Source organism: Scyliorhinus canicula, chromosome 18 (genome assembly GCF_902713615.1).
Source record: "Scyliorhinus canicula chromosome 18, sScyCan1.1, whole genome shotgun sequence".
NCBI lineage: Eukaryota > Metazoa > Chordata > Chondrichthyes > Carcharhiniformes > Scyliorhinidae > Scyliorhinus > Scyliorhinus canicula.
Genome location: NC_052163.1, coordinates 117,229,110 through 117,256,465, shown reverse-complemented (window position 1 = coordinate 117,256,465; position 27,356 = coordinate 117,229,110). Strand labels below are relative to the sequence as shown.

General features: G+C 47.6%; 1 protein-coding gene across 1 annotated transcript; it reads right to left on the bottom strand.

Moving 5' to 3' along the window:
• Window positions 1-547: 547 nt before the first annotated feature.
• Window positions 548-21,707, bottom strand: enc3 (ectodermal-neural cortex 3). The gene is made up of 3 exons (XM_038777258.1): window positions 21,306-21,707; window positions 9,824-11,631; window positions 548-4,373 (listed from the first exon to the last, which is right to left on the bottom strand). Exon 2 carries the CDS (start codon window positions 11,616-11,618, stop codon window positions 9,849-9,851), a length of 1,770 nt encoding a protein of 589 aa, XP_038633186.1. The 5' UTR covers window positions 11,619-11,631; window positions 21,306-21,707; the 3' UTR covers window positions 548-4,373; window positions 9,824-9,848.
• Between the last annotated feature and the right edge of the window lie 5,649 nt (window positions 21,708-27,356).

The window sequence follows — 27,356 nt, the reverse complement described above, 5'->3', positions numbered from 1 at the left end:
AGGATACTCACTTAAGGACTTTGTTGTCGGGTAAGAGTCCTGGATAGGCAGGGCAAGAGACTTTTGTTCACAACAGCCAAATCCGGTTCATTATAATAATCTTTATTAGTGTCACAAGTAGGCTTACATTAACACTGCAATGAAGTTACTGTGAAAATCCCCTAGTCGCCACACTCGGGCACCTGTTCAGGTACACCGAGGGACAATTCAGAATGTCCAATTCACCTAACAAGCACACCTTTCGGGACGTCTGGGAGGAAACCCACGCTGACACGCGGACGTGCAGACTCCGCACAGACAGTGACCCAAGCCGGGAATCGAACCTGCGACCCTGGAGATGTGAAGCACCAGTGCTAACCACTGTGCTGCCATGCCACCTAGATTTCCAGAGTGTGAAAATGTGCCCAAGTCACTCGTCCTAATGGGGATAGATTCTGTCGTGGGAGCTGCCGGTGGTGTTCAGCAAGCTAATCTAAATTGAATACTATTCCTTCGTGAAGCTTCACAGAGAGGACGTTGGCAAAAGATCAAATGAGGAACCAGGACTTTTATTTTAGTGACTATTTATTGAAATCTTCAACACAGCACCAGGCTGAGCAAACAAATCAAGATAATTAAAGTGACAGGACACTATAAATTAAAATCAAAAAACATTCACAAGTTACAGGGCATAGAAATATAGTTAGAAAAACAAGATAGACTTTCAACTGTGCAGATCAAACGGGGGGAGGAGAGAGCAGAAAATACTTGACTTCCTATCATTGTGATACAAAAAAACCTACCCAGAGTCAAGTCGCAATATAATTTACAGTAAAGACATCTCATTGCTTCCTTCACTTAATAGGTCGAAAATATTCTAACAAGAGGCACGGATAGTCTTTGATTACAACCAAACAAAACCCAATAAATCCTCCTCCTGCATCACGAGTTCAAACATTCTGGCACTGGTTGCAATGGCTGCAGGGGCTCCAAGGCCTAATGATTTGGGAGGCTGTTCAATCCAGAGGCTATGCTGGCTCCCTGTGCAGCAATCCAGTCAGTCTCACTCCCCCCCCCCATCCTACCCCACCCCTCTGCTCTATCCCCGGAGCCCTGCAAGTTAATTTTCCTCATTGTGCCCATCCACCTTCTTCATTGATATACTCTTGTCCATCGGCAGGTGTTTGCAACAATGGGTTGGGCAGGGGTTGGCCATTAGCATTGTGGGCCGGCGCTTGGTGCCCACAATACCCATAAGCGGGTAACGCGGAAGGCCGGGCTTGCTGCTGTTTCCACACACAAAGCGCCATCAGACTGGCAGCAGCACAGGATTTCATAGGCCTGATATTGTTGGATTTACTTAAATGTAGAAGTTGATCATTTAAAGCAGCAAACTAAACAGAAAGTCTTGGGAGGCACTCAGGCAGCTGAACACCTCCAAAGTTGTAACATCAGCAATATGTTTCTTGCCTCCATGTGAATGGTTAATGATGGCTTTTTGACAATTACTCAGTGTAATTAAAACATGGGGTGGGGGAGGGAATGGTTAGCTATTATTTGTCACCCATTGTGCCATCCATTTGTAGTTATTAAGATATTAGAATACAAGACGTTAAGACCGGCATACATTCCCCGATGACAAAACCCATGTTTTGGGGGCCAGCAGAGTGACATTTGCGCAGACAGAACGCAATCGCAGACTGGCCATACTGCGGCAACAGGAAACACCAAATTTAAAAAGGCACGGGGTTTTAACCACAGACCTTCTCACACCCTAACCAGTAAGACATGGCAGAATGTGATAAGAAGTCTCCCCGAGGAGACAATGATATACTGCAATAGTAATCCAGAGACTGGGGCAACGGTCTGGGGACCTGGAATTAAAAATGTAATGATGACTGTAAAAACCCGTCTGGTTTCCCAATGCGCTTTGGGAAGGAAATCTTCTGTCCTGACCTGGTCTGGTCTATGTGCAACTCCAGATCCACAGCAATGTGTAGACTCTTAAGCCACTTGGAGGGCAATTAGGGATTGGCAACACGCACATCTGATGAATAAATAAAAACATTCTGCCATTTTATTTGTTTGGGGGCAGAATGGTAAAATGAGCAAACACACTTCTGTCAGCGCTTACCACCCAAATCTATTTTATTGCGGGACATGCGGAGGGCCAAAGAGAGTGGACAACATGGGGGCCGTTACTCAGCATGGGGATGGGTGGAGCCAGGGAGGAACACAGGTATAAAGACTATGACAAAAATATCTTCCAATGGGAAGTAATAGCAACTCGCATTAATGTGGCACCTTTTGATGTGGTAACATGTCCCAAAGTGCTCCATGAGCCATACTTGGGGATATACCCTTCTCAAGGTCAATTAGGGAGAGGTCGGTGTTAAAAAGAGCATGTCTTAGGAAGAGTGCGCGCACGCGAGAGATAGAGAGAGAGAGAGAGTGCGAGAGAGTGAGTGCTGACAATTCCAGAACTTAAGAGCTGTGGCAGCCAAAGGCACAGCCATCAAGAGTGAGCAACGGAAATCAGGGACGGGTAAAAGGCCGGAATGAAGAGAACATAAAACACCAGAAAGACTGACTGTAGAGAGAGAGAGAGAGACGTGTGAACATTGCAGTTTGTCAGAAGCGTAATCTCTTTCACTAATAGCAAATGGTCAGTGTATGCAGGGAATGCTTAGGAACGTCAACAAGAGGATCTGATCCCAATCCCTACGGGACGCACTGCCATCCTTGCTGAGTCAGTGCACTCCATCATCTTTTAAGTATACCCTCCATCGAATTTTGCTCTCTGCTTTTGGGACAGTTCACTGGGGAAGTCAGTTCAAGAAAGTTTTGCACAGCTGGAGTGTAAATAACCAATTGGCCCACTGCAGCTTTAGTTACACCCAACCAAACTGGACCTTGTCCTTTCGTGACACCCATGCACGTCCCAGTTTTAAAAAAAACAGGAATTCTGGCATCCCAAAAGGTCAGTGAGACCAGCCCAGGAATGTGCCACACTTACCCATGAGCCATTGTTAAAACAAAAATTACAGGGCAAATTTCCTGGGTGGGGGTGTTCTGTGCAACTTCGCTGGAAAACACAGATTACCCCAGAGGGGGAGCGGGAGAGGTCCGATGAGAAAATTCCCCCCACTAGCGCTTTCTCCGTCAGAGCAGGCCAGGGCGCTTTTCCATAAATTGGTTAACTCTCAATCAAAACCGGGAGGTCTTTTCTTTTTAACAACCCAATTTGGTGACAAGAGAGAAGCCACTTTGCTTATCCCAGAACACAAACTAGACGACAGGCACATTAATGCCAAGAAAGAAAGAAACTGGGTGTTCCACTGGATAATTCAATTCCCTTTAGAAGACTTGACCTAGCATAAAAATAAAGTACAAAAAAAATAACATACCACCCAACTGCAAAATCATGAAGCAACGATACAATAACATGTTGCAAATTTACATGGTTTGCGGAGAGATGGGGCGGGGTTTAATTTCCCCAATCTGGGTCAACAGAATCACAATGAACAATACGGAATCCAGCCAGCTCTGCCTTTACCGGCACTTCTCAATCTGGAGAATGGTGGCTGGATCAAAGCGCGCAAGCATAGGATAACATCTGTAGGATAACATCTGTAGGATAACATCTGTAGGATAACATCTGTAGGATAACATCTGTAGGATAACATCTGTAGGATTGAGGCAAGAGTTAATGTTCAACTGAATAACCCAGAGTTAGTAACAGTTTTCAAAAACAGAAATTCTTGGGATGTGGGCATCGCTGGCTAACATTTATTATCCATTTTCAGTGAGGAGTGTGGTGCACCCCCACCTTGAATTGACACAGTAATGGGCTCTCAAAGCAGTCTGGGAGAACGCTCCAGAATTGTGATCCAGCCACCATGAAGTGATGACCGATATATTCCCCGAGTCAGGATGGGAGGGGTGTGTGACTTGGGAGTTGATGACACCTCCTACAATCTGCTGCCCTTGTTCTTCCTGGTGGTCACGGGTCTGGGAGATTCTGCAGTGAATCCAACACTGGTACATTGAACACATTATCAGCCGCTGAAACTCAAATTCCTCAACCAGTTACAAAAACAACGGTCTTTTTGGAATAGGCAAAATGAGGAAACGGAGGTAAAAGTCTAAAACCCCTCGAGGGCTTGGTTTGTTATCAACAGCGGCACTACCAAAAAAAAAATATGTTGTGCTTCAATGGAAAGTCGGCAATAGCACTGGCCTTGTGTGCCAATCCTCATCTGGAGTGCCTTGCCCAAACCTCTCTAGCACAATAGCTTCCAGTGTCAGGACACATAGAGTGGTGAACATGGCAGTGCCACCTAAAGCTCTTCACAATGTTCTCCATCGTTCAACCTTGGCAAGCAATCCTTCGCCTGTAGGTTTAAAAAAATATATATAAATGGTCATTAATATTTATCAGATAGGAATTTTTTTTTTGAAATAATTTTTATTGAAAAATGTTTACAAAATATATAACAAACAGCAACAAACAGTAATAAAACAACATAATAAGCATAACACCCCCAAGACTGTAGCAACGCATATATCGAGCCCCCCCACCCCCCAAACCCGGTAAACAACAAGAGAATTTGAAAATAAATTACATTAAATAAACATAGTCAACACCCCCCCCCCCCCCCCCCCCCCCCGGGTTGCTGCTGCTGCTGACCTAGTTCCCTAGCGTTGAGCCAGAAAGTCGAGGAAAGGCTCCCACCGCCTAAAGAACCCTTGTACCGATCCCCTCAGGGCGAAATTGACCTTCCCCAGCTTAATAATACCCGCCATGTCATTGATCCAGGTCTCCACGCTTAGGGGTCTCGCATCCTTCCACTGTAGCAAGATCCTCCGCCGGGCTACTAGGGACGCAAAGGTCAAAACACCGGCCTCTCTCGCCTCCTGCACTCCCGGCTCCACCGCAACACCAAAAATTGCGAGTCCCCAGCCTGGCTTGACCCTGGATCCTACCACCCTCGACTCAGATAGGAATTGTGACAGCAGGAAAGTTATAGAAGAGCTACCCATTCACACCTCATTATCCTGCACTTCGCTTACACCCTTTGAACATTTTTCCTTTATTGAATATTGCATCATCTTAATCTGGCATCTGTAATGGTGCTGTGAAACCCCTTATGGTTCAATAATGTCCTTTAGGGAAGGCAATCAGCTGTCCTCATCTACTGGGCAACGTGGTTGAGTCTACTGGCCTCCGAAATATCCAAACCAGCCACTCAGATGGAGGGATATTAGGGATGGGCTGGCCTGGTCAGTGGTGCCCATATACCATGAAATAATTCAAATACTAAGAAAGATGATTGATTTGTCCAATCATCACTCGTACGTCCTTGGACCCCATACAGCGGCATTATTTAATGGCACAGCGTATGTCTGGGGCTAAACAGAAAATTAGAGGATAGATTAGTTTGCGTTGGTGTTTACATCCCTGTGGGATAGGCGCTCCAAAGGAGAAGCCCTCTCCAGTTATCCAAAAGGACACAAGAGCCCGGAAACATTGCGGAAAAGATCTCCAGAAAGAAAATATAGCCGAAACCTTGCCCTTGGATTTCTGATTGGGTCATTAGAATCTTTGGGAGGGAGATAGTAAAGGACTGTAGTTTCAAATGCATTTTTACTACTGTCAATACAAAGTAGTCGGAATTATCCAATAAAATCATTTGCATTTATGTAGCACCTTCCACAACCATTAGACATCTCAAAAAGAGTTTACAGGTAAAGAAATGCGATAATGCAGAGATTTTATTTTGCTTGGTGATATGGATTGAGGGCAACAGCCTCCCCGAACAGGTGCCGGAATGTGGCGACTAGGGGCTTTTCACAGTAACTTCCATTCCATAATATTGACCAGGATACTGGGGGAGAACTTCCCTGCTCCATTTCAAAATAGTGCCACATGGGACCTTCCAAACACACACACACACACACACACACACACACACACCTACCCTAGGCAGCAGGTTTGTTTAATGTCTCATCTGAAACATAGCACCTCCAAAAGTGCAGCACGCCCTCAATACTGCATTGGAGAATAATTAAACTAAGCAACCCCAATTGACACAGCAAAATGGGAAGAGTGAGCAGTCAAATCATTGGATCATTTGATTTTGGGTGTATGAAGAGTGTTTGGGGGAAGGGTGGGTTCTGATTTAGGTACAACAATCACTTCAAACAGGGCAGTTTAAATGGTCATCCATGCCGGGCGTCAAACTGGATTCACAGGAGGTCCTGACAGGTTTTCCCATCTAACAAGAAAAGGACATGAGTGAAGCAGCTGGGATTTTTTTTCCAGCAACTTCAGTCCAGCTGTTTCGCCCTCCCCACCCCCCCCCCTCTCTTTGGGCGAAAACAACAGGCAGATTAAATCAGCTGGTGCCCTGGACTGCAGCCCGAGATATAGCTGTTGTGAAGAGCCCATCGTCATGGCTACACGCTGGCTTCACTCAGTGTGTGCCTCATTGGTTTGAGTGGTCACCAACCGTCAATAAATGCGTCACGCCTGCAACTACAAAGTGCATTTTGTAGCACTTAGCGAAGCACTTCACGGCCACCTCATTTGACACTACTCAAGTTTTGACTTCCGGTGGCGGCTATGAGGGAGTAAGTCGCACATTTGGTGGCTCTTCCTCCGGTCAGACTTTTAGACCTTTTCCCCTGACTTTTTTGACCTTTTGAGCGCTGGAATGAAAAACAATAGCACTCTAGATCTGAATCCATACAGAGTTGTATGGATTTAAGGAGCAGAAGGGAGCGAAAACAGGTGAAGAAGGGGCTGAACAAAGGTGGTGTGGAAGCTGAAGTGGGAGGAAAGATGGCCGACGAACGGACCACGGAACGGACGGTCCAGGCAGCGCTGGACAATATGCTGCAGGCCATGAAAGAGAGCTTTGCAGCACTGAAGCGGGATAATTTGGAACCGCTCCAGAAAGCGGTGGAGCATCTGGACCAGAGGCTGGACGCTCAGGATAAGAAGGTCCAGGCACTGGAGAAGACAGTGGAAGGGCAGGCGGATTTCCAAACGGTAGCAGATGTGGGAATTAGAAAGTTGAAGGACACTACTCAAGTTTCAACTCCACACTTCCAGACTGAACATTAAAAAAAACTCAAATTTCAGATTATAACCTCCTCTGATCACCGTACCTGCCGACAGCAGATTCTGCTAATCGACTGTGACTCTCTAACCCAGTTTTCCCTCCCTCCCAACCCTTTATTTGTCCACTTCACCTTTCACCCCCACACAGAACTTCCCTTTTATTCTTTCTTCACCCCCCCCCCCCACCAAAAAGCTCCTGTAAAACTAGTTAGGACATCGACCTGAAGGATTAATTCAGTCTCTCTATATACACACCCTGGCAAGTATATTTCAAGCATTTTCATGTTTTCATTCCCTGCCCTGTGCCTGCTCAATTGCTTCCGGGACCTCGCTGTCGATGCTATTAACAGCTGTTTATGCTTGTAATCGGACACCGCTCCTCTGATCTTTGACCCCTAACGATGTGCTGACAGTAGAATTCTGCAGCTTCTGCCTTTCCCCGCATTCAGTTGAAGTGCGTTTTCCCAGAGTCTTCCTCGTCACTCTCCCGGGCCCTGCCTAAATGCGGTAACTAGGCCAGAGGGCTTCTGGTTTCCACATCGCTGACCAGAATAATACTCCTCATTTTTAAAAATCGACAGGGTTGAGCTGATAAAGCTGGAGAGCAGCCGGCAGGTGGCTCGACGAGGTTTGCAATCGGATCACCAGTGTGTTTGAATCCAGCTCTGAACCGCCCACTGCGAGTGATCTGCCTCATGGGCCTGGTCTCACTGCAAAGCTCCCGCCAAAAAGGGGGTTTAAGTCAAAGCATCCAAATGTGTGGGGTTGAAATTTCACACACTCACCCCGGACACAAAGAGGTGGTCGTGTACCACGAAAGAGTGTACAAAGGCGGGGCACAACCCAGCTTAAATCATTTGTTTACCTCACTAAACAGTGGCTATGTGTGGGGGGGGGGGGGCATTTAAAATACCAATGGATGCCCCGGGACAGAGTCGATGATCAATTCCAGTCGGAGGCCCAAAAGGCCGAGAACCACTTTGCCCCAGTGAGTGGGCCTGGGAGCAGGAGGATTGTTCCTCTAGGCTTTGCAAAGCCAGCCTAGGCTCCTGTAGGGATGGGGGCTCCCCTCCAAGACCATACCTCCTTTCAGATGGGACCCCTTGCAATGCACCAGGCTGGAGTCAAGTCATTACAGCAGAGAAGGTGGTGGCCATTCGCTCCATCAGATTGTCCAAGGGCCATCCCAAAAAACAAGACCCCCCCCCCGGCCTCAACCCATTCTGGGAGGGGGAGGCGAGGCAGTTCGGTGTGGGCTCCACACAACCCCCACAATAAAATCTATTTCAATCCTTATATGGTTTAGCTCAGTGGGCTAGACAGTGATGCAGAACAAGGCCGGCAGTGCGGGTTCAATTCCCGTATCAGCCTCCCCGAACAGGCACCAGAATGTGGCGACTAGGGGCTTTTCACCTTTCACAGTAACTTCATACTTGTGACAATAAAAGATTCTTATTATTATTTTGACCAAAGTTAAAGTGACTAATTTACATTCTTGCCTCACGCAGGACAGTTTATACACAAGTGATACACCCCAACTCTGCCTGAATCTAGATGTCAGATGGGAGCACGGAATGTTACAATCAGTCTCTAGTGTCTGTAGCAACCCCAAAACGGAAATTTGACTCTTACTCTAGGGAACAAGAGGATGTGGACATGGACAGGATCAAATCAGACTTCCGTAATGTAGTATCCAGACAAACAGCAACGCCAGCTTCAGACAAAAGTGACTCGAGGAGGAATGGATTAGAAACAAACAAAAAAAAAAAAAAAAAAAAAAAAAAAAAAAAAAAAAAAAAAAATCGCTGTTGAATTCAGACCCACCCAGAGCCGCAGAGAATGAACGGTTACACAATCTGCTCAAACCCCAGCCGTCTGAGCAGCTTTCAAGGTACAGTGGTAGAGACAGTTATCAGTTCCAGTGTCTCTGTGGTGGCGATTTATCAGCTCCTATCAGAGACCTGACCCTCCCAGTCTCTCTCTTATCCAGGAGGAGAAAAGGCAAAGTCACAGCGAGAGTGATATCACGGGACAACAAACCCTCACTGAACCTGGGATTGCAGGGCCCACCCACAGCAGAGACAGAACCAGGAGTTAGGGAACGTCCACCTAATGTTGCTCATTTGTCTGGGAATAATGATTCGATGATGCACACTATCAGACCACTTTGCAGTCACATTAGGGATTAGTAAGTGTCCACATGTAACCTCTGCTACAACCTCACCCAGAAGTGTTCCAAAGAGAAAATTCAAACATCAAAAATCAGCAGCTCCCGCTAGTTATTATCCAGCGACTGCAGCTCGAAGGGGTTTTTGCCATTTAACAATGAGTCAGGACTGATCTCAGCAGAGGCCATCATTCTTTCTGTAATAGAGTGGTCTAGCCCACACAGAAGCGACTGTTACAAGGGAGGTCCCGTGGGTAGTTAACACATGTGGCACCGGCAGCATTTCAGGAGGGCTAGGAGTCAAGTACAGGTCGAGAAGGTCATCCATTAGGAAGAACTTGGGCCATTTCCATCGTCTAACTGGCTCCATAAGATCTTTGGGGGGGGGGGGGGGGGGGGGGGGTGGGAAGAGAGAGAGAGAGAGAGAGAGACACACACACAAGATTCTGAAAGGCAAGAATTGTGTCAACACTTTGCAACAGAGGAAAGTTATTTCTCAATCACATAAACACAAAAAGCAAGACTTTAAAAAAACAAAAACAAATGTTTACCTCAGATTTCAAGGCTTCTGAGCATCTAGACAGAGAGGTACTTCCACGTACTGACAAAGGCAGTTGGGATGAGTGAGTAGGGGACTGTGGTGATGTTACTCCACGTGCCCGTCGATGAATCGTAACAGTCCAGAGTCTTACACCGTTGGGCACCAAAGTATCCTCCAACCACATAGAGCCTGTTACCGGATGCCACTGAATGGCAGCTGACCCTTCTTGCTGTCATGTCGCCAAACTTTGACCACTGGTATGTCTCACTGTTGAAGCGGTAAGCAGAGCTGGCCGAAAATTCTGTATCCCCTCCAATGACAATGATGTGGTCACCGACTACCGACGCGGAGGTGTATCGCCATGGTTGTGGGCAGTTTGCAGGGACCGTCCACCGATTCTCCCCGGGGTCAAAGCACTGGACTTTGGGCAGCTTCTCCCGATTGACGCTGGTGCCCCCAAAGACGAAGAGCTTCAGTTTGGCTCCAACCACCGCGGCATTGCTGACCCCTTCACGGAGCGGGGCGACAAGGGTCCATTTGTTCAACTGGGGGTCATAGTGTTCGACTTGCTTCAGCGACACAGAGGGAGATGCTGGGAAGGAGACGCTCACGGCCGTGTGCCCGCCAATGGCGTACAAGCACTGGTCAAGCTCTGCTGATCCGTGCCCGTATCGTGCCAGCAACATTGGGGCAGCCTTCGTCCACTCGTCATGGAGAGTGTCATACACCCAGACATCTTTGGAGACTCCATTTTCTGACCCTCTGCCACCAGTAACATACACCTTGCACCCAATGGCACAAGCGCTGCATTCCTTACGCGGGCTAGGGATGTCAGTCTTGGGAATCACGGTCTTGGTCTTCTGGTCGATCGCGTAGACCTTATCGCACATGAAAGTCTGGCCGCCCAGCAGCAGGACGTCATGGTTGACCTTGCGAGGCCGGGCACACAGGAGCGTCACCACACCGTCATTCTGCAGGATCCTCATTTTGCAGCAAATGGCTTCTTCGACCACTCCTTTCCCCATCTTGTGGTTGGCCACCAGCTCCTCCCCCAGCACACTTTTGTACAAGTACGACTCCGGCAACAACGCTAACCGCACGCACCGCAGCAAGTCGGGCAGGTCATCACGCCGCCTCTGCAGGTCGTGCTTCACCCAGCCCATGACGGCCTCGTAGACTAGACTCTCATCCTCGACCTCCAGCTCTTCACTCAAGGTCAGTTCGACCAGCTTGTCTTTTGGCAGGTTCAAGAAGTCCTCGGTCCTGTACAGCACCGCAAAGTAGGCCAGGCAGGTCTGCCAAGAGAGCTCATAGAGCTGTTCGCACTGGTGGGCATCAGAGAGGAGCATCATCCCAAGGCAGTTCAGGGGATGCAGATTTTTCTCCAGGAACTCTGCAGATGCATCTCGGATATCGTGGAACTGCAGCATGTCGCTGGCCTCCAAGAGAGACTCCGCGTTTTCCTCATTGATGAGTACACGGGAGGAGTATGCATAGTCAAGGAGCAGCTCCAGGACCTCAGGGTGCAGAGAGTTGTGGAAGTTCACTTCACTGTCCCGGCTCTCCTTCATCCCGCCACCAAACATGGCCTCGAAGTAACGGCTGCAGGAGGCCAACACAGCGCGATGGCAGGGGAAAGATCGGTTCCCCGCGTGGAGGGTCACATCCGTGAAGAGATGCCGTTTGCGGAGGAGATTAAGGTGGGTCAGCAGGCTGTCAGCATGCGACGGCTTGTGGAACAACTGGATATTCATTGATCCAGAGCTGGAGCGAGATTTCCGATTTTCATGAACGGTAACAGACATCTTGGGTAAAGAGCTGTTGAAACACAATTATGGACATTGACCAATATGTACAATGGAGAACAATTAACATTCAACAATATTGTCTTCACAATCTCCCACCATTAACACCCTGGGGGTTATCATTGACCATAAACTGAACTGAACTCGTCATATAAATACTGCGGCTACCAGAGCAGGTCAAAGGCTAGGAATCCTGCGGTGAGTAACTCACCTCCCGACTCCCCATCTACAAGGCACGAGTCGCCATATAAATACTGTGGCTATCCACAGTGCTGAGGACCCAAGTTAGATCCCAGCCCTGGGTCACTCTCAGTGTGGAGTTTGCACGTTCTCCCCGTGTCTACGTGGGTCTCACCCCCACAACCCAAAGATGTGCAGGGTAGGTGGATTGGCCACGTTAAATTGCCCCTTAATTGGGGAAACAAATACCTGTGATAACCAGAGTAGGTGAAAGGCTAGGAATCCTGCGGTGAGTAACTCACCTCCCGACTGCCCACCTGCAAGGCACAAGACAGGAGTGTAATGGAACACTCTCCATTTGCCTGGATGAGTTCAACTCCCAACAACACTCAAGAAGCTGGACACTAGATTGGCAGCCCGTCCACTACCTTAATCTCTTCACCACCGATGCACAGCGTGTACCATCTACAAGAGGCACTGCAGGAACCTACTGAGGCTCCATTGATAGCACCTTCCAAACCAGCAACTACTACCATCGAGCAGCAGACACATGGGGACACCACCACCTGCAAGTTCCCCTCCAAGCCACTCCCCTCCCCGATTTAGAACTATAACCCCATCCCTTCACCGTCTCTGGTTCAAAATCCTGGAACCCCCATCCTAACAGCACGGTGGGTGCACCTACACCACATGGACTGCAGCGGTTCAAGGCAGCAGCTCACCATTGTCTTCTCAAGAGCAATTGGCAATTATAGCTCATGTCCTATTTAGAACACCCCATTAAAAATTAGAGGGGATAAGTAATTAGCTTTAAAAAGGCACACTGCCTGGGGAAATAAGAGAAGTTCAGGGACTGTAACAGACCAAATTTTCAGTAAGTGAATTTCACGCTGCGAGGTCTCGTGCAACATAAGCACGGATTACAGAGGACCCAATTCATAAGCTTGTAACATCCTGATCATTATTTACGAGCGTGTTGGCTTGTTCCAGTCTTGAAACTAGGCAACTGAGAGAGGGGCACGATAGTCACGCATGAATATTTTATTCGGTTCAGGGCGAGATCTACATTTCAGTTATTAATGGTTTATTTTCTCTAGGGTTTGGGGGTCAGATTTAAGTGCCCCTGGCATGCAAATACATTGATATTCACTCTTAGGGTTTGCCATTGATTGCCCATCCTTAGTTGCCCAAGGTGGTGCCGATACACCTCGTCTTGAGCAACGAACGTGGAGATCTGATACTGAGCGACTTGGTTGCTTCAAGAGTAAAAAGTTGCGGTGTGGGTCCTCATCGCACATAGGCACAGATAGCAAGAGCAACAGGACTGGGGTTATTGGTTGGATAGTGGAAGTATACATCAATTTGACACAAGTGCATTTGAGCTACACTCTTGTGGAGGTCAATTTACTTGGATGGGAACTTGGGAAGGGTCAGAACGTAGTGCTGGAAAGTGGGATTACGTTGGACATCCTGCTAGCAGGAGGATGGGTCGGATGGTCTCCTACTGTGTTGTAAATTTCTATGTTTCCACAGGGTCCTCAATGGCCACACCACAGAATTGCATTCATATGGACATGTAGCAGATGGAGGTGCTTTTTTTCCTATAAATTTAGAGTACCCAACTATTTGTTTTACCAATTAAGGGGCAATTTAGCGCAGCCAATCCACCTAACCTGCACATCTTTGGGTTGTGGGGGGTGAGACCCACGCAGACACGGGGAGAACGTGCAAACTCCACACGGACAGTGTGACCTTAGCAGATGGAGATTTAACGGAGAGGTGATTACAAGTGATTCACTTGGTAGGGAAAATGAAGAGAGACAAAAAGCTACAGTTCCAAAGTGGGTCCAGGAGCACAGCGCACAGATTGGTGAAAAAATAAAGTGTTCCTGGCTTTTAAACAGGGGCGAGTACAAAAATCAAAGAAACAAAGAAGCAACTTTATGAAACACTGGTTTGTCCTCAACGGGAGCATGTGCACTGTAGAAGGATGTGAAGGCCTGACAGGGAGCACAGAGATGGTTACAGGTTTTAGAAAATTCAGCTACATGAATGGGTTGACAAAGCTGGGGCTGTTTTCCCATCAAGAGGCTGAAGACCCAGATTGAAGGTAAACAGCAAAGAATCAACAGGAGGGAAATGCCTCATTTAAAAACACAGCGAGTGACCAGAACCTGGAGTGCACCTTCTGAGAGCGTGTTGGGAGGTACATTCAATCGTGGCTTTCAAAAAAAAAGCGAATTTGGATAATTATCCATCATGTCCAACAGATTACCAGTTTTTTAAAAAAAAGTAGAAAAAAAATAAGCAACCAAGGGTGCTTATGATCACAGAGAAAGCAAAGTGGCAGCGAGTTAATAATACACCTTTGTATCAAACGAGGAGTCCCATAAAATCCCGATAAAGAATTTAGACCAGATGTTTGTGATATATTGGTTTCAACAGAGCGAGGATGGGGAAAATGGGGAATTTGGAATCGCAACTGCATTAATATATGTTAAAGAAAACAAAGGTAGCAAAAATGTCCATTTCCCAGCACAAACTATACAAATACTGTCACGGAGGCGAGATTTTAAAGCTGCGGATATTGAAAGCACAGCCACCAATAGTGAGGTGAATGAACATATGAATCAGGAGTAGGCTAATCGGCCCCTCGGACCTGCGCCATCAGTCAATAAGATCATGGCTGGTCTCGATTGTGGCCTCCACCTTCCTTCATCCCTTAGATTCTCGAGGGAGTCACCTTGAAAATATTCAGTGACCCGGGGAAAGAATTCCAAAGACTCTCGATCCTCCAGGGGGAAAAAAAAAAATAGTCCTGACCCCTAAGCTGTGCCCCCCAGAAAAGGGAATTCACAAGAGGTTAGAATTAGGGGAAGCGCCAAATTCTTGTCAGGAGTTATATAGGGAGGGGCAAGAATTTGAAAATTGCAGGGTTACTGGACGGACAGTGCAGCTGAAGACAAACCTACGTTGGTCGTAAGAGAAAAGGTCATGAATCAGGGTGTGGGAAGGAGCTGGAGAATGGTATCTGCTGTACACACACTAGACTACAGAGCAGATAGAACAAACTAGTAGATTAAAGGTTACATTGCTGATGGTGTGGGTACGGCTCACAAAACCGTACACTTAACAACATTCCAGGCAAAATTCGCTGTGCAGTTGAGCAGCACTGTGAAGCAAGACAGTGCTCATTTCAACAAAGCCCTGTAATCACAGCTTGCACCCAGTCAACAGGGGAGAACATGGAATTAAATTTCTAGCCGCTCAGAGCTAATTCAAGAGGAAGGAATAGATTTTCTCCTCTTCGTCACCAGAGTTCATTCCAGCCAAGCAGTAATGGGCCACGACAAACCACATCCAGACAAACTGGATTTTGTGCCTTGCCCTCTACTGAAAGCCGCTGAATTCCGCACGTGCAGCTCCTGTCAATTTTAGAATCTTTTCTCCTATCCGGGGAAGGGGTCGCAGGGCAGACCCAAATCAACCGGATCTATCCAGAGATCTGCAGTCCCAACAGGAGTTTGCTGGACCACAAATTAGGACACAAATTCCTTTTCACCACCTTGCTCACAGTGCATAGATTGCTCAGGCATATCTAGCATCCGCACTGGGAGTTGGAACAACTCACATCCTGAAGGAGTATCATCTCAAAGCACTTCTCCAGACAGTCCCTTTTGTCACATCAGCCGACGTGCCAGAGAATTGGCACGCTGTAAGATCCCATGTTAATGGCTAGTCAATCCATTTTTGTTGCCGCCATTTTGAGGGAATGCTGGTCACTGTCCGCTGAAGGATACCCCTGCTCCTCAAACAAACAGCTTGCTTTTATATTGCTCTTTTAAAATAGCAATGATGTGGAGATGCCGGCGTTGGACTGGGGTGAGCACAGTAAGAAGTCTTATAACACCAGGTTACAGTCTAACAGGGTTGTTTTGAATCACTAGCTTTCAGAGCACAGCTCCTTCATCAGGTGATTCAAGAGGTAGGCTACCTCTTCAGTCACCTGATGAAGAAGGAGCTGCGCTCCTAAAATTAGTGATTCCAAATAAACCCGTTAAAATAGCAAACCTGATGAAGAAGGAGCTGCGCTCCTAAAATTAGTGATTCCAAATAAACCCGTTAAAATAGCAAACCATCCCATGGTATTAGTACAAGAGGCCCCTTTTTAATGTTCACCTAAATGGACCCTCAAGGCCTCCTTGGTTCAATGTCACATTCTGATCACAACACCGTCGGGCCCCTGTACCCTCCTTCCCAACTGCTCTACAACTTTCCCAGGTCTCTGCGCTCCTCTAATTTTGGCCCTTTGCACACCCCCCCTAATTTGGTCCACCATTGGCGGCTGTGCCTTCCCTTAGCCGAGCCCAGCCGTTTCTTCCTGAACCTCTCCACTAAGACACTCCTTGAAACCCTACCTCCGACCAAGCTTTCAGTCTCTTTTCCTAATACCACCTGATGTGGGCCAGTGCAAAACGTTGCCCGAAAGCACTTGGGGATGTTTTATTACTTTAAAAAGACTATATTGCAAAGTGCAAGTAGTTATGGCTGTGCATCTTCAGGGCTGTGCTGTACCGTCAGCCCACACTATGGGCTCGAGTCTCCAGGAGCGAGGTGACAAGGGAGCTACCCACTGAGCTGACCGTATTAAAGCAAAATAACCCAAGGCAGCAGCAAGAGACTGAACCAGTCCACAATGCACAAGGCAAGCAGAAAGATGCTTGCTGGGTGGGTGGGGTGGGGGGGATGGGAACAAGGAGAAGACTGTTCGAGAAAGAAACATGCAAGGAATGTGTGTCTTCAAAGTGGTTGAATCCCTTTATCCAGGGCCTTGCGGGGAAGTAATAATCCTTTTGAAGATTTAAAAGATGCCTTTTCATGTGCGTAGGATTGAAGTCGATGGAAATGAGAAACAGTGAGTGGTGGTTCAGACTCATTTCCTGCATTCTACTGAAATTATAGATAATTGCACATTGGAGAGAGATGCTCATCAGACAGACGGACAAGGGGATTCAGAGGGCTCCTGGGGCAATGAATCAAACACAGGGGAAGAATTTCCTTACAGCGCTCAGCTGTAGAATTCATACACGTTACTGGAAATGGCTCCTTTGGTTTACTGGAAATAGCTCATTTGGTTAACTTGCATCTTAACTAGACACTGAGCTGTACAGACCAGGAAGGTGACAAGATCACCATCAATAACATGCATTCGTATCGCACCTTCACAGTAAAAATGCCCAAAGCCGCTTCCATTCTCTGTGTTGATTTGCAGATGTAGGCATCACTACCAAGGCCGACATGACACCTGCTGCCTGTCTGTAAATGCACTAGCGAGCTGCCTTCATAGAATTTACAGTGCAGGAGGCCATTCGGCCCATCGGGTCTTCACCGGTCCTTGAAAGAGCACCCTACTTATGCCCACACCTTCACCCCATCCCCATAACCCAGTAACCCCACCTAACTGTTGGACAATATGGAGTAATTTATCGTGGCCAATCCACCTAACCCGCACATCATTGGACTGTGGGAGGAAACCGGAGCACCCGGAGGAAATTGACACAGCCACGGGGAGAACATGCAGACTCGGCGCAGACAGTGACCCAGCCGGGAATCGAACCCAGGTCCCTGGTGCTGTGAAGCAACAGTGCTAACCGCTGTGCAACCGTGCTGCCCCTTTAAAACAACTGACTGTGTGGCTGAGCCGGTTCAGAGGTCAAGAGTTAATTGAATTTTGCTGTGGGCCCGGAGTCACATGTAGGCCAGACCAGGCAAGGTTGGCAGACTTCCTTCCCTAAATAAAAAGGACATTGGTGAACCAGAAAATCCAGCAGTTTCATGGTCACCATGAATGAGGGGAGCTTTTATTAATTTCAGATTATTCCAATTGAATTTAAATTTGTTCAGCTCTGCGGTGGATTTTAACTAGTGTCTCTAGATCATTAATTCCAGCTTCCGGGGTACCAGTCCAGTAAAATTGCCACTATTTTAATGCAATTAAAATAAAAATCAATACCAGGTCAACACGAGGAGATAGGAGGATGCAACCAAAATGCTTAAGTCAAGGCCGTAGGTCCCAAGGAGGTTCTTAAAACAAACGTTTAGAAAGGGATGCAACATATTTGATTCCAAGTCAGGAAGTGCCATCTCTCTTCGACAGAACACCAATGCGACCAGAAACCTCCCGACTCCCCTCTCTACTGCACCCCCCCCCCCCCCCCTCTCCATGCAAGGCAATAGCCCCTGACCTGTGGACGTGCAGAGTTGACAGAGTCTGGTTTGTGCCCGAGTGTGACACACTAGAGCTGATGTACAATTACAGCCCTTACATCACTGTCTCAAAGCAACAAGAAAGTTTCAGTAAATTCTTTTCCCACTGGCTCAATTTCCTGAGCAGTCGTGGTGACAATGCCCGGTCTCACGTGCAGGATGGCCAAACCGCGGAGACTTGGAGGAAAATGAGTCATCGGCTTCAGAAGAAAGAAAAAGCAAATATTGACCTGAAAACAGCTGATCTCAAACCAGCAAAAACTATACAACATTCGACAACATCAAAATTGCTCCCACTTGGGGAAAGATCAAGAACTAGAGGACATCACCTTAAGGTGAATGGCAAAACGAGCAGAGGTGATGCGAGGAAAAGTTTTTCTTAAATATAAAACACAGCGAGTGTGGGAGGCAGATTCAATCTTGACTTTCAAAAGAGAATTTGACAATTATCTGCAGATTTTTAAAAATCTGCATGGTCAGGAGCAAAAGTGAATTGCTTTTGAAGAAGCGGATATGGGCACAGGAGCTGGAGCTAAATCGCTGGCTTTTAAAGCAGACCAAGCAGACCAGCAGCACGGTTCGATTCCCGTACCAGCCTCCCCGGACAGGCGCCGGGAATGTGGCGACTAGGGGCTTTTCACAGTAACTTCATTGAAGCCTACTCGCGACAATAAGCGATTTTCATTTCATTTTCAATCGGCTAAATAGTCTCCATATACAACTATTATATGATTAGAAAATTAGAAAAATAAAGAGGAATTCTCAGCAAGATATTTGAGGGGAGTTTAATAATAATCTTTATTAGTGTCACAAGTAGGCTTACATTAACACTGCAATGAGGTTACTGAGAAAATCCCCTCATCGCCACACTCCGGCGCCTGTTCGGGTACACGGAGGAAGAATTCCAAATGCCCAATTCATCCAACAGCACGTCTTTCTGGACTTGTGGGAGGAAACCGGAGCACCCGGAGGAAACCCACGCACACACAGGGGAGAACGTGCAGACTCCACACAGACAGTGACCCAAACCGGGAATTCAACCCTGGTCCCTCGCGTTGTGAAGCAACAGTGCTTAATATTGTGCCGCCCGTAGTTCTACCCGGAATTAATTTTTGACTGGGTGATAAAACCGAAGGTCGCGATTCAGTTGCCTGCTGCTCATCTCCCCCGAATTTTAATTCCTTGAAGAAGAAAGCAAATAAAGTCCAGTTGAACCCCATCGTCCTATTCCTCAACCAATCCTTCAGAACAGATCATTTGGCCGGAATTGCTGAGCACAAACAGGTTCCTACTTACTTTTTGAAAGATGGTCATTGTTGGTTGCAACAGCACTTTATAAATGCAAATAATTCCTGGTCATTAATTTAAGCGTGAATGGAGTCCCAGGAGAGTGCCCATCTTCAATTTCATGTTAGTGTCTCTCTGCTGGTAATGTGGAAGTCTCCCTGTTGATTGATATTGCTGCACTTTAGGAGGTGCGAGGACAATAGGGGCACACAATAATGACTCTACCATGCCACCCAACCCATCCTAGTGTGCTTTGATATTACAGGCACCGCAGTGATGGGGAACACACAACTCCCTCTTCAGGAGGCTCCATGGAACAAACACCCTGCACACTTGGGCTGTGTACACCAATGACCGCACAAGCCTACCTACATGACAAAGTTAAGCAGCCACATTTAGTGCAGTAGATGCAAGACATGTGTTCCCCACATACGCAGCAACCACATCTTAACATTGCCAGCAGATCCCAGAGTGGTCCCGGCCCACATGTAAAAACAGGCAGAGGGCAACGAACAGAGTGAAGCAATTGGGAAAAAGAAAAAAGTGACAGAAACAGGAGGCGGCTGTCTCTTCCACCCCCCCCCCCCCCCCCCCCCAATTCATTTAATTGTGTCTGATTTTTGTGTCACATTTCTTTTTGGAGCTTTGGCTCAGCGAGCAAGATTCACTCAGTCTGTGGGGTCCAGCTCCCATTCCCAAACACATAGTGCTGTGTGTATGCAGTGCTGAGGTACCGCCTTTTAGATGATGTTATACAGAGGCCTCAGCTGCCCTCCAGGGTGAATGTAACACATCACCTGTCACCGGTTTTGAAGGGGAGTAGCGGAATTCTCCCCTGGTGTCCCGATCAACAGCTCAGCAACATTAGAAACAGATTATCTGGTAGTTATCACTTTGAAGTTTGTGGGAGCTTGCTGTGCACAAACTGGCTGCCCACAAGGGCACTTCCAGAAAAAGGGCACTTCCAGAAAAAGGGCACTTCCAGAAAAAGGGCACTTCCAGAAAAAGGGCACTTCCAGAAAAAGGGCACTTCCAGAAAAAGGGCACTTCCAGAAAAAGGGCACTTCAGCCACCGTCCTGTCACATTCACCCACTTGCTCAGATGGGAACATTCTCAATGAATGATGCATGGACAGCCCTTTGATGGGGTGGAGAAATATCTGACCCCCTTTAACTGTCCCCCATCCCTTTGTGTGAAGAATCGCTTCCAGTTTTAACCCCTGAATGACCTGGCTCTTGTTAAATTTAACATTAGGCCACCTTTGTTCTCCATTCCCATCCACCAGGCAGATGTAAGTCAGCTCCTCAGAATGGACTCCATCAAATCCCTTGTGTCATTTAACAAAAAAAAAACACCTCAATTATCTCTCAACCTCGCAGACACAAAGGAAAACGCAAGTTCAGCTTATAAACCCGACCGTTAATGCAGAGGCAGAGAGAGAAAAGGCCATTCATTACTCATCGAATCTTCCAGTATTTTCATGGGTCATAGATACATAGAAGATAGGAGCAGAAGGATCATTAGGGAACACAATCGCTAAAGCGCCAGTTCAAAGCTAAATATCCTGGGATTCCTCCTAATTGGATGCTTTCATTCCCTTTAAAAGTAACAGGGAGGCATGGAACATAAAGTTGATGGCTCAAATGGGGGGGGGGGGGGGGGGGAGTTACAGTTTCAGAGGTTTAAACGTTGCACACACTTTGCAACAACCTGTGTGAACGGTTTTGTTTAAAAACATAGCCCAAAGTTTAGGGTTTTGTTTGAAGACTCCACTTGGATTTCAAACCGACTTATCCCCCTCTATAACTCAAATCAAGCAAAAAAGAAAAACAATCCCTTCAGAGACAGACACACAGCGCACATTAAATACTGCAGCTCATTCTCTCAGACTTGCTGCCCTGTGTCTAAATGTAACTTTCCAAGTTGGATCCTCGGCGCTTGTTGGTACTTACCATTCAGGCCCTGGAGAAACAAAGCGTTGAACCTCTTTCGCTTTTTCTTAAAAAGAGCTCGGAGACGATGGGAAGAAGGTATTTTTCTTTGAGCAGTGGCTAGAGGAGAGCTACAGCCAAACTTTAGGAACTTTCCTGCAAACTTTTGATCAGGCGCTCTCCCTCTCCCTCTCTCTCTCTCTCCCAATCCCTTCTTTGCAAGCCAGCACTTGTCCCAGTGTGAGAACACTAAGGCAAATGTATTCAGCTTGATTCCCCACCCACTGGGAGGCACCCAGACTCGCTCTCAGTCCCAGAGGAAACCCACCTCATCGCCAAACAGAGCTGATCAATTTCACACGGCTGAAATGTACAGGAGCTAACTCACCCGCAACACCCTCCCTTTCACCCACTCACCCCCCACACAATCATCTTCACAACAACTCTCATCTCCCCTTGTTAAACTTTATAAGATACACAATTTTATTGGTGTGTGAAACGCCAAGCCTGACGTTTGAGTGACACCACTCCCAGCAAATTAGGAAGCAGGAGCTCTCTCTCTCTCTCTCTCTCTCTCACACAAACAAAACCCTGAATTAATTACGAGTTCTCTTCAAATCAGGTTTCAGAGAGGGAGGGCTTTGGGGGGAATGGCTTGTAAGTTGATCTGTCCCAGGCTGGCAGGAGCTCTTGATTCACTGGCTGTTCATTCAGCTGAACAGAAGGTTTGTATTAGGATTCCTCATTATTCTAGTGCAAAGCTTTTGTGTGTGCGTTTTTGCTCTGAAAAGGGAATTGCTTTTTTTTTTCACTTTTATTTGGCAAAATTGGCCGATGACGGAACCTCGCAGCCTGCAAGGCGGCCATTCAGCCCATCAGTTCTCTGAAGGAGCTACCGACCTAAGTCGCCCCCACCCCCCCCCCGTGTGCTCTAATTCTCTTCCGAAAGTTGAATCTGTTCTTTGTTAATGATTTTCATGAGATCATGAGAATTCCTGCAGTGCAGAAAGAGGCCATTCAGCCCATCGGGTCTTCACCGACCCTCCGAAAGAGCACCCCAGCTAGGCCCAGCCCCCTGACCTAACCCCGTGCATTGATCATGGTTAACCCACCCAAACTGCACACCTTGCCATTGCTGGGAAAGCCAGAATTTCCTGCCCACCCCTAATTTCCCCTCAAGCTAGTGATTTTCTACGCCATTTCAGAGGGGCTGTTAAGAGTCAACCACATTGCTGTGGGTCTGGAGTCACATGTAGGCCAGACCAGGTAAGAATGGCAGATTTCCCCAAAAGTGTTTTTTGCAACAAGCAATGGTAGTTTCATGCCTGAGACTGGTTTTTCAATTCCAGAATTGTTAATTCCTTAAATTTTATTCACTGCCATGGTGGGAATTGAACCCACATCCCCAGAGTATTAAATAGTAACAGAAAATGCTGGGAAAACGCAGCAGATCTGGCAGCATCTGTGAAGAGAGAAAATAGAGTTAATGTTTGAATCTGTATGACTCAGAGCTAAAGAGAGGAAGGAATATGGTAGAGTATACACAGGGTGAGTAGAATCATCGAATCCTTACAGTGCAGGAGGAGACCATTTCGCTGGAATTTAGAAGGATGGGGGGGCATCTTATAGAAACATATAAAATTATGAAGGGAATACATAGGGGAGATTGTTTCCATTGGCGGGTGAAAGCAAAACTAGGAGGCATAGTCTCAAAATAAGGGAAAGTAGATTTAGGACTGAGTTTAGGAGGAACTTCTTCACCCAAAGGGTTGTGAATCTATGGAATTCCTTGCCCAGTGAAGAAGTTGAGGCTCCTTCATTAAACGTTTTCAAGATAAAGATAGATAGCTTCTTGAAGAATAAAGGGATTAAGGGTTATGGTGTTCGGGCGGGAAAGTGGAGCTGAGTCCACAAAAGGTCAGCCATGATCTCATTGAATGGTGGAGCAGGCTCAAAGGGCCAAATGGCCTACTCCTGCTCCTAGTTCTTATGTGGCCCATCAAGTTTGCACTGACTCTTGCACACACCCTACCTAGGCTCACTCCCTCGCAACCCTGTAACACCCACCTATCCTTTTTTGGACACTAAGGAGCAATTTATCATGGCCAATCCACCTAACCTGCACATCTTTGGATTGTGGGAGGAAACCGGAGCACCCGGAGGAAACCCACGCAGACACGGGGGGGGGGGGGGGGGGGAATGTGCAGACTCCGCACATTCACCTGAGGCCGGAATTGAACATGGGATCCTGGAGCTGTGAGGCAGAAGTACTAACCACTGTGCCACCCCCAGTGGTTGGAGCAGAGTAGAAGTTCAGTGATTGGTGGGAGCTGGGAGAGGTTGCAGGTTACGAGACAAAGGAACGTTAATGGTAGGAGAAGGTGCTAGTCGTTGGATAAAGATACGGGGCAGGATTCTCCACCCCGCCACGCCACTTTACTGCCCCAACCCACTGGCGGGATTCTCTGTTCCGCCGGCCGGTCAATGGGGTTTCCCATTGTGGGGCAGCCCCTCACCATCGGGAAACCCCCGGGCGCCGGCAAAACGGAGAATCAAGCCCATTGAACACAGAACATACAGTGCAGAAGGAGGCCATTTGAGTCATCGAGTCTGCACCGACCCACTTAAGCCCTCACTTCCACCCTATCCCCGTAACCCAATAACCCCTGCTAACTTTTCAGACGCTAAGGGCAATTTATCATGGCCAATCCACCTAACCTGCACGTCTTTGGACTGTGGGAGTTATCAATTGCACTTAAAGACTCAAATCGGTACAAGAGAGGCTTTATTACAGTGAGATGTTTAACCTCCGACTGCAGCTGGTAGAATGGCAGCTCAGGAGAACTCATACATATTTATACGGCTCCCTGTGGGCGGAGCTAGCCGGCAGGGGCTACCGACGAACCTGTAATACAGGTACTGCTGTACATCCCCTAATACAGGCACACACACAATTACACAGTGGTGGATCACCACAGGGAGGAAACCGGAGCACCCGGAGGAAACCCACGCAGACACGGGGAGAACGTGCAGACTCCGCACAGACTGCGACCGAGCGGGGAATCGACCTTGGGACCCAGGCGCTGTGAAGCCACAGTGCTAGCCACTTGTGCTACCGTGCTGCCCAAACAGCCCAGAATATCAAAATGTGCTAATGGGAAACTGAAGGTCAGCACTCAGTGAAAACAATACTGAATAAAGTGACAGATGGCCCAATGGGGGAGGGGTGGGGGTGGGTGTTTGGATTGGGACAAAAAAAATGTTTCCATATAAAACAAAGGGTCAAGGTGGGTTATTTGGATTACCAGTCTAGCGTCACTCCCACTCAGCCACTGGCTCCTATTGTTTCAAACACCTTTTTCGGGCAACACATTCCAGATCACAAAATCTCATTGCGTTTTAAAAAAAAAATTCTACATTTCCTCCCCTCGTCGTTTTGCCAGGTACCTTAAATCCGGGCTCTGCTTGCTTGATGGGAAGCAAAAAGAATCAGCACCAACCAGTTGACTGAATCACCTGATTCTGTGCTATAAATTCTATTTAATTTTCTGTTAAAAAAAAGAACGATTTAAGTTATTGGCTAAATGGAAAACCCATTGAAAAACTGGATCTATGATTCTCTGCTGAATTGACCAGTGTAATAATTAGGAGCTGGAATTTTGCAATGAAGAGGCAGCAGTAAAAACGCATAATAACTGGGGATTGGATGGAACATTCTGACCTTTTTCCACAATACCCAGATTAAGAAGAGCTGAGTGTTTTGGAAATGAATGGAACAAATGTTTCTACCCGACACCAAAGGACTGCTGATAGTTTCAGCACAAGTCACTCTTTGTGTTTACCCCTACACTCACAGTCCCCATTTCCTACACAAGGAGGATATTGGAACACGAGGAGGCGCATTCAGTCCCTGGAGCCTGCTCTCTGCCATTCAATTAGATCATAACTGATCCACTTCTCAGCTTCTTTTACCTGTCTCTGTTCCGTATCCCTCGATGCACAACACAAATCTATCAATCCGATTCCTGTCATTTCAACTGATCCACAGCCTTAATGCGGAGAGAGTTCCAGATTACCAGAATCCTATGTGTGACAAAGTGCTTCCCGATTTCACCCCTGGACAGCCTAGTTTTATTTGAAGATTGTGTCCTCTAGTCCTGCATTCTCCCAGCCGGATGAAACAGATTGATTGTATCCTCTCCATCAAATCTTTTGGGCGGCGCAGTAGCACAGTGGTTCGCACTGCTGCCTCACAACGCCAGGATCCCAGGTTCGATTCCGGCCTCAGGCGACTGTTTGTGAGGAGTTTGCACGGGACTTCAGCCCATCATGGGCTGGAGAATCGGCGGGGGCCCCCGGGGGGGGGGGGGGGGGGGGGGCGCTGACAGGTGTGGCGCGATTCCCGCCCCCGCCGAATCTCTGGTGCCGGAGACTTTGGGAGACGGCGGGGGCGGGATTCGTGCCATCCCCCAGTGATTCTCCGACCCGGGGGGGGGGGGGGGTCGGAGAATCCAGCCCCAGCTTCAAGAGCTGATATACTCTTCCCAAAACTGAACTCAGTTACTCTGGATGTGGTCTGATCCGAGACTGGGACCTCAAAGTCCCTCAAAGTTTGCAAATGGAAGGATGACTACAAGTCAAACTGATTTCATGAAGAGCCTTGTAATGTCCTCAGGATGTCCTTAGGGTTCTATTGAAAGTACAACCTTTCTTTCCTGCCGTCTCAACGGCCTGTGAAAGGTTTGAAGAGGGCGAGTGCAACTCATTCATGAAACTCCCCCTTGCAATGAATCTCTCCCAGCTGACTCAGATACAAACATTATTAATCTTTGAATAAAAGACCAGTCTGCAATGCAAATAGAAAGTCTAATCTGAATTTCCGTTGTGGCTGATTCACTGAGCTCTTTGGATTGGCCCTGGCACTGGTTCAACCGAGAGTTCCAGGTGAGTGCGAGGAACACTGTTTATCAGGAAAAGGAATCAGGTTTTGGTTGGGCTGCATTAAGTTTACAGAGCCTGGTTCTGGTCGCCATATCCGAAAAAGGATATCGAGGCACTGGAGAGGGTGCAGAGAAGATTTGCCAGGACGAACCTAGGAATTTGTGGGCTTACATATGAGGAAAGGAGTGAGAGGCTGGCTCCCTTCTCTCTTTGTGCTCAAGGGCGGCACGGTGGCACAGTGGTTAGCACTGCTGCCTGACAGCTCCAGAGTCACGGGTTCAATTCCGGTCTTGGGTCACTGCCTGTGCGGAGTCTGCACCTTCTCCCCATGCCTGCGTGGGTTTCCTCCGGGTGCTCCGGTTTCCACCCACTGACCAAAGGTGTGCAGGTTAGGTGGTTTGGCCATGATAAATTGCCCCTTGGTGTCCAAGGATGTGCAGGTTAGATGAGGTTACAGGGATAGGGTGGGGGAGTGGACCTAGGTAGAGTGCTCTTTCAGAGGGATGGTGCAGACTCGATGGGCAGAATGGCCTCCTTCTACACTGTAGCTATTCTTTTTTTAAAATTTAGATTACCCAATAATTTTTTCTATTAAGGGGCAATTTAGTGTGGCCAATCCACCTACTCTGCACATTTTTGGGTTGTGGGGGCGAAACCCACGCAGACACGGGGAGAATGTGCAAACTCCACACGGACAGTGACCCAGAGCCGGGATCGAACCTGGGACCTCAGCGCCGTGAGGCAGTTGTGCTAACCACTAGGCCACCGTGCTGCCCCACTGTAGCTATTCTATGGTTATATTCTTGGAAAAGAAAGGCTTGGGAGTGACATATGGCTGTCTTTAAAATTCTGAAATGATTTGATGGAGTGGATACGGAGAGAATATAAGATAATCACCAAGGAATCTAATGGGGAATTCAGAAGAAACATCTTTGCCCAGAGAGTGTGGAACTCGCTCCCACATGGGAGTGGTTGAATTGAATAGTAGGGATACATGAAAGGAAACTAGACCGAGGGTTACCATGACAGATTTAGAAAAATGGGAGGAGGCTCGAGTGGACCTTAAAGACTGGCATGGAGTGGTTGGGCCGAATGGTCTTTTCCCTAGCTATGTATTCAATGTAAACATAC

Excerpts from the sequence above, each read along its gene's own strand:
- enc3 (XM_038777258.1), bottom strand. The coding sequence starts at position 11,618 with ATGTCTGTTACCGTTCATGAAAATCGGAAATCTCGCTCCAGCTCTGGA.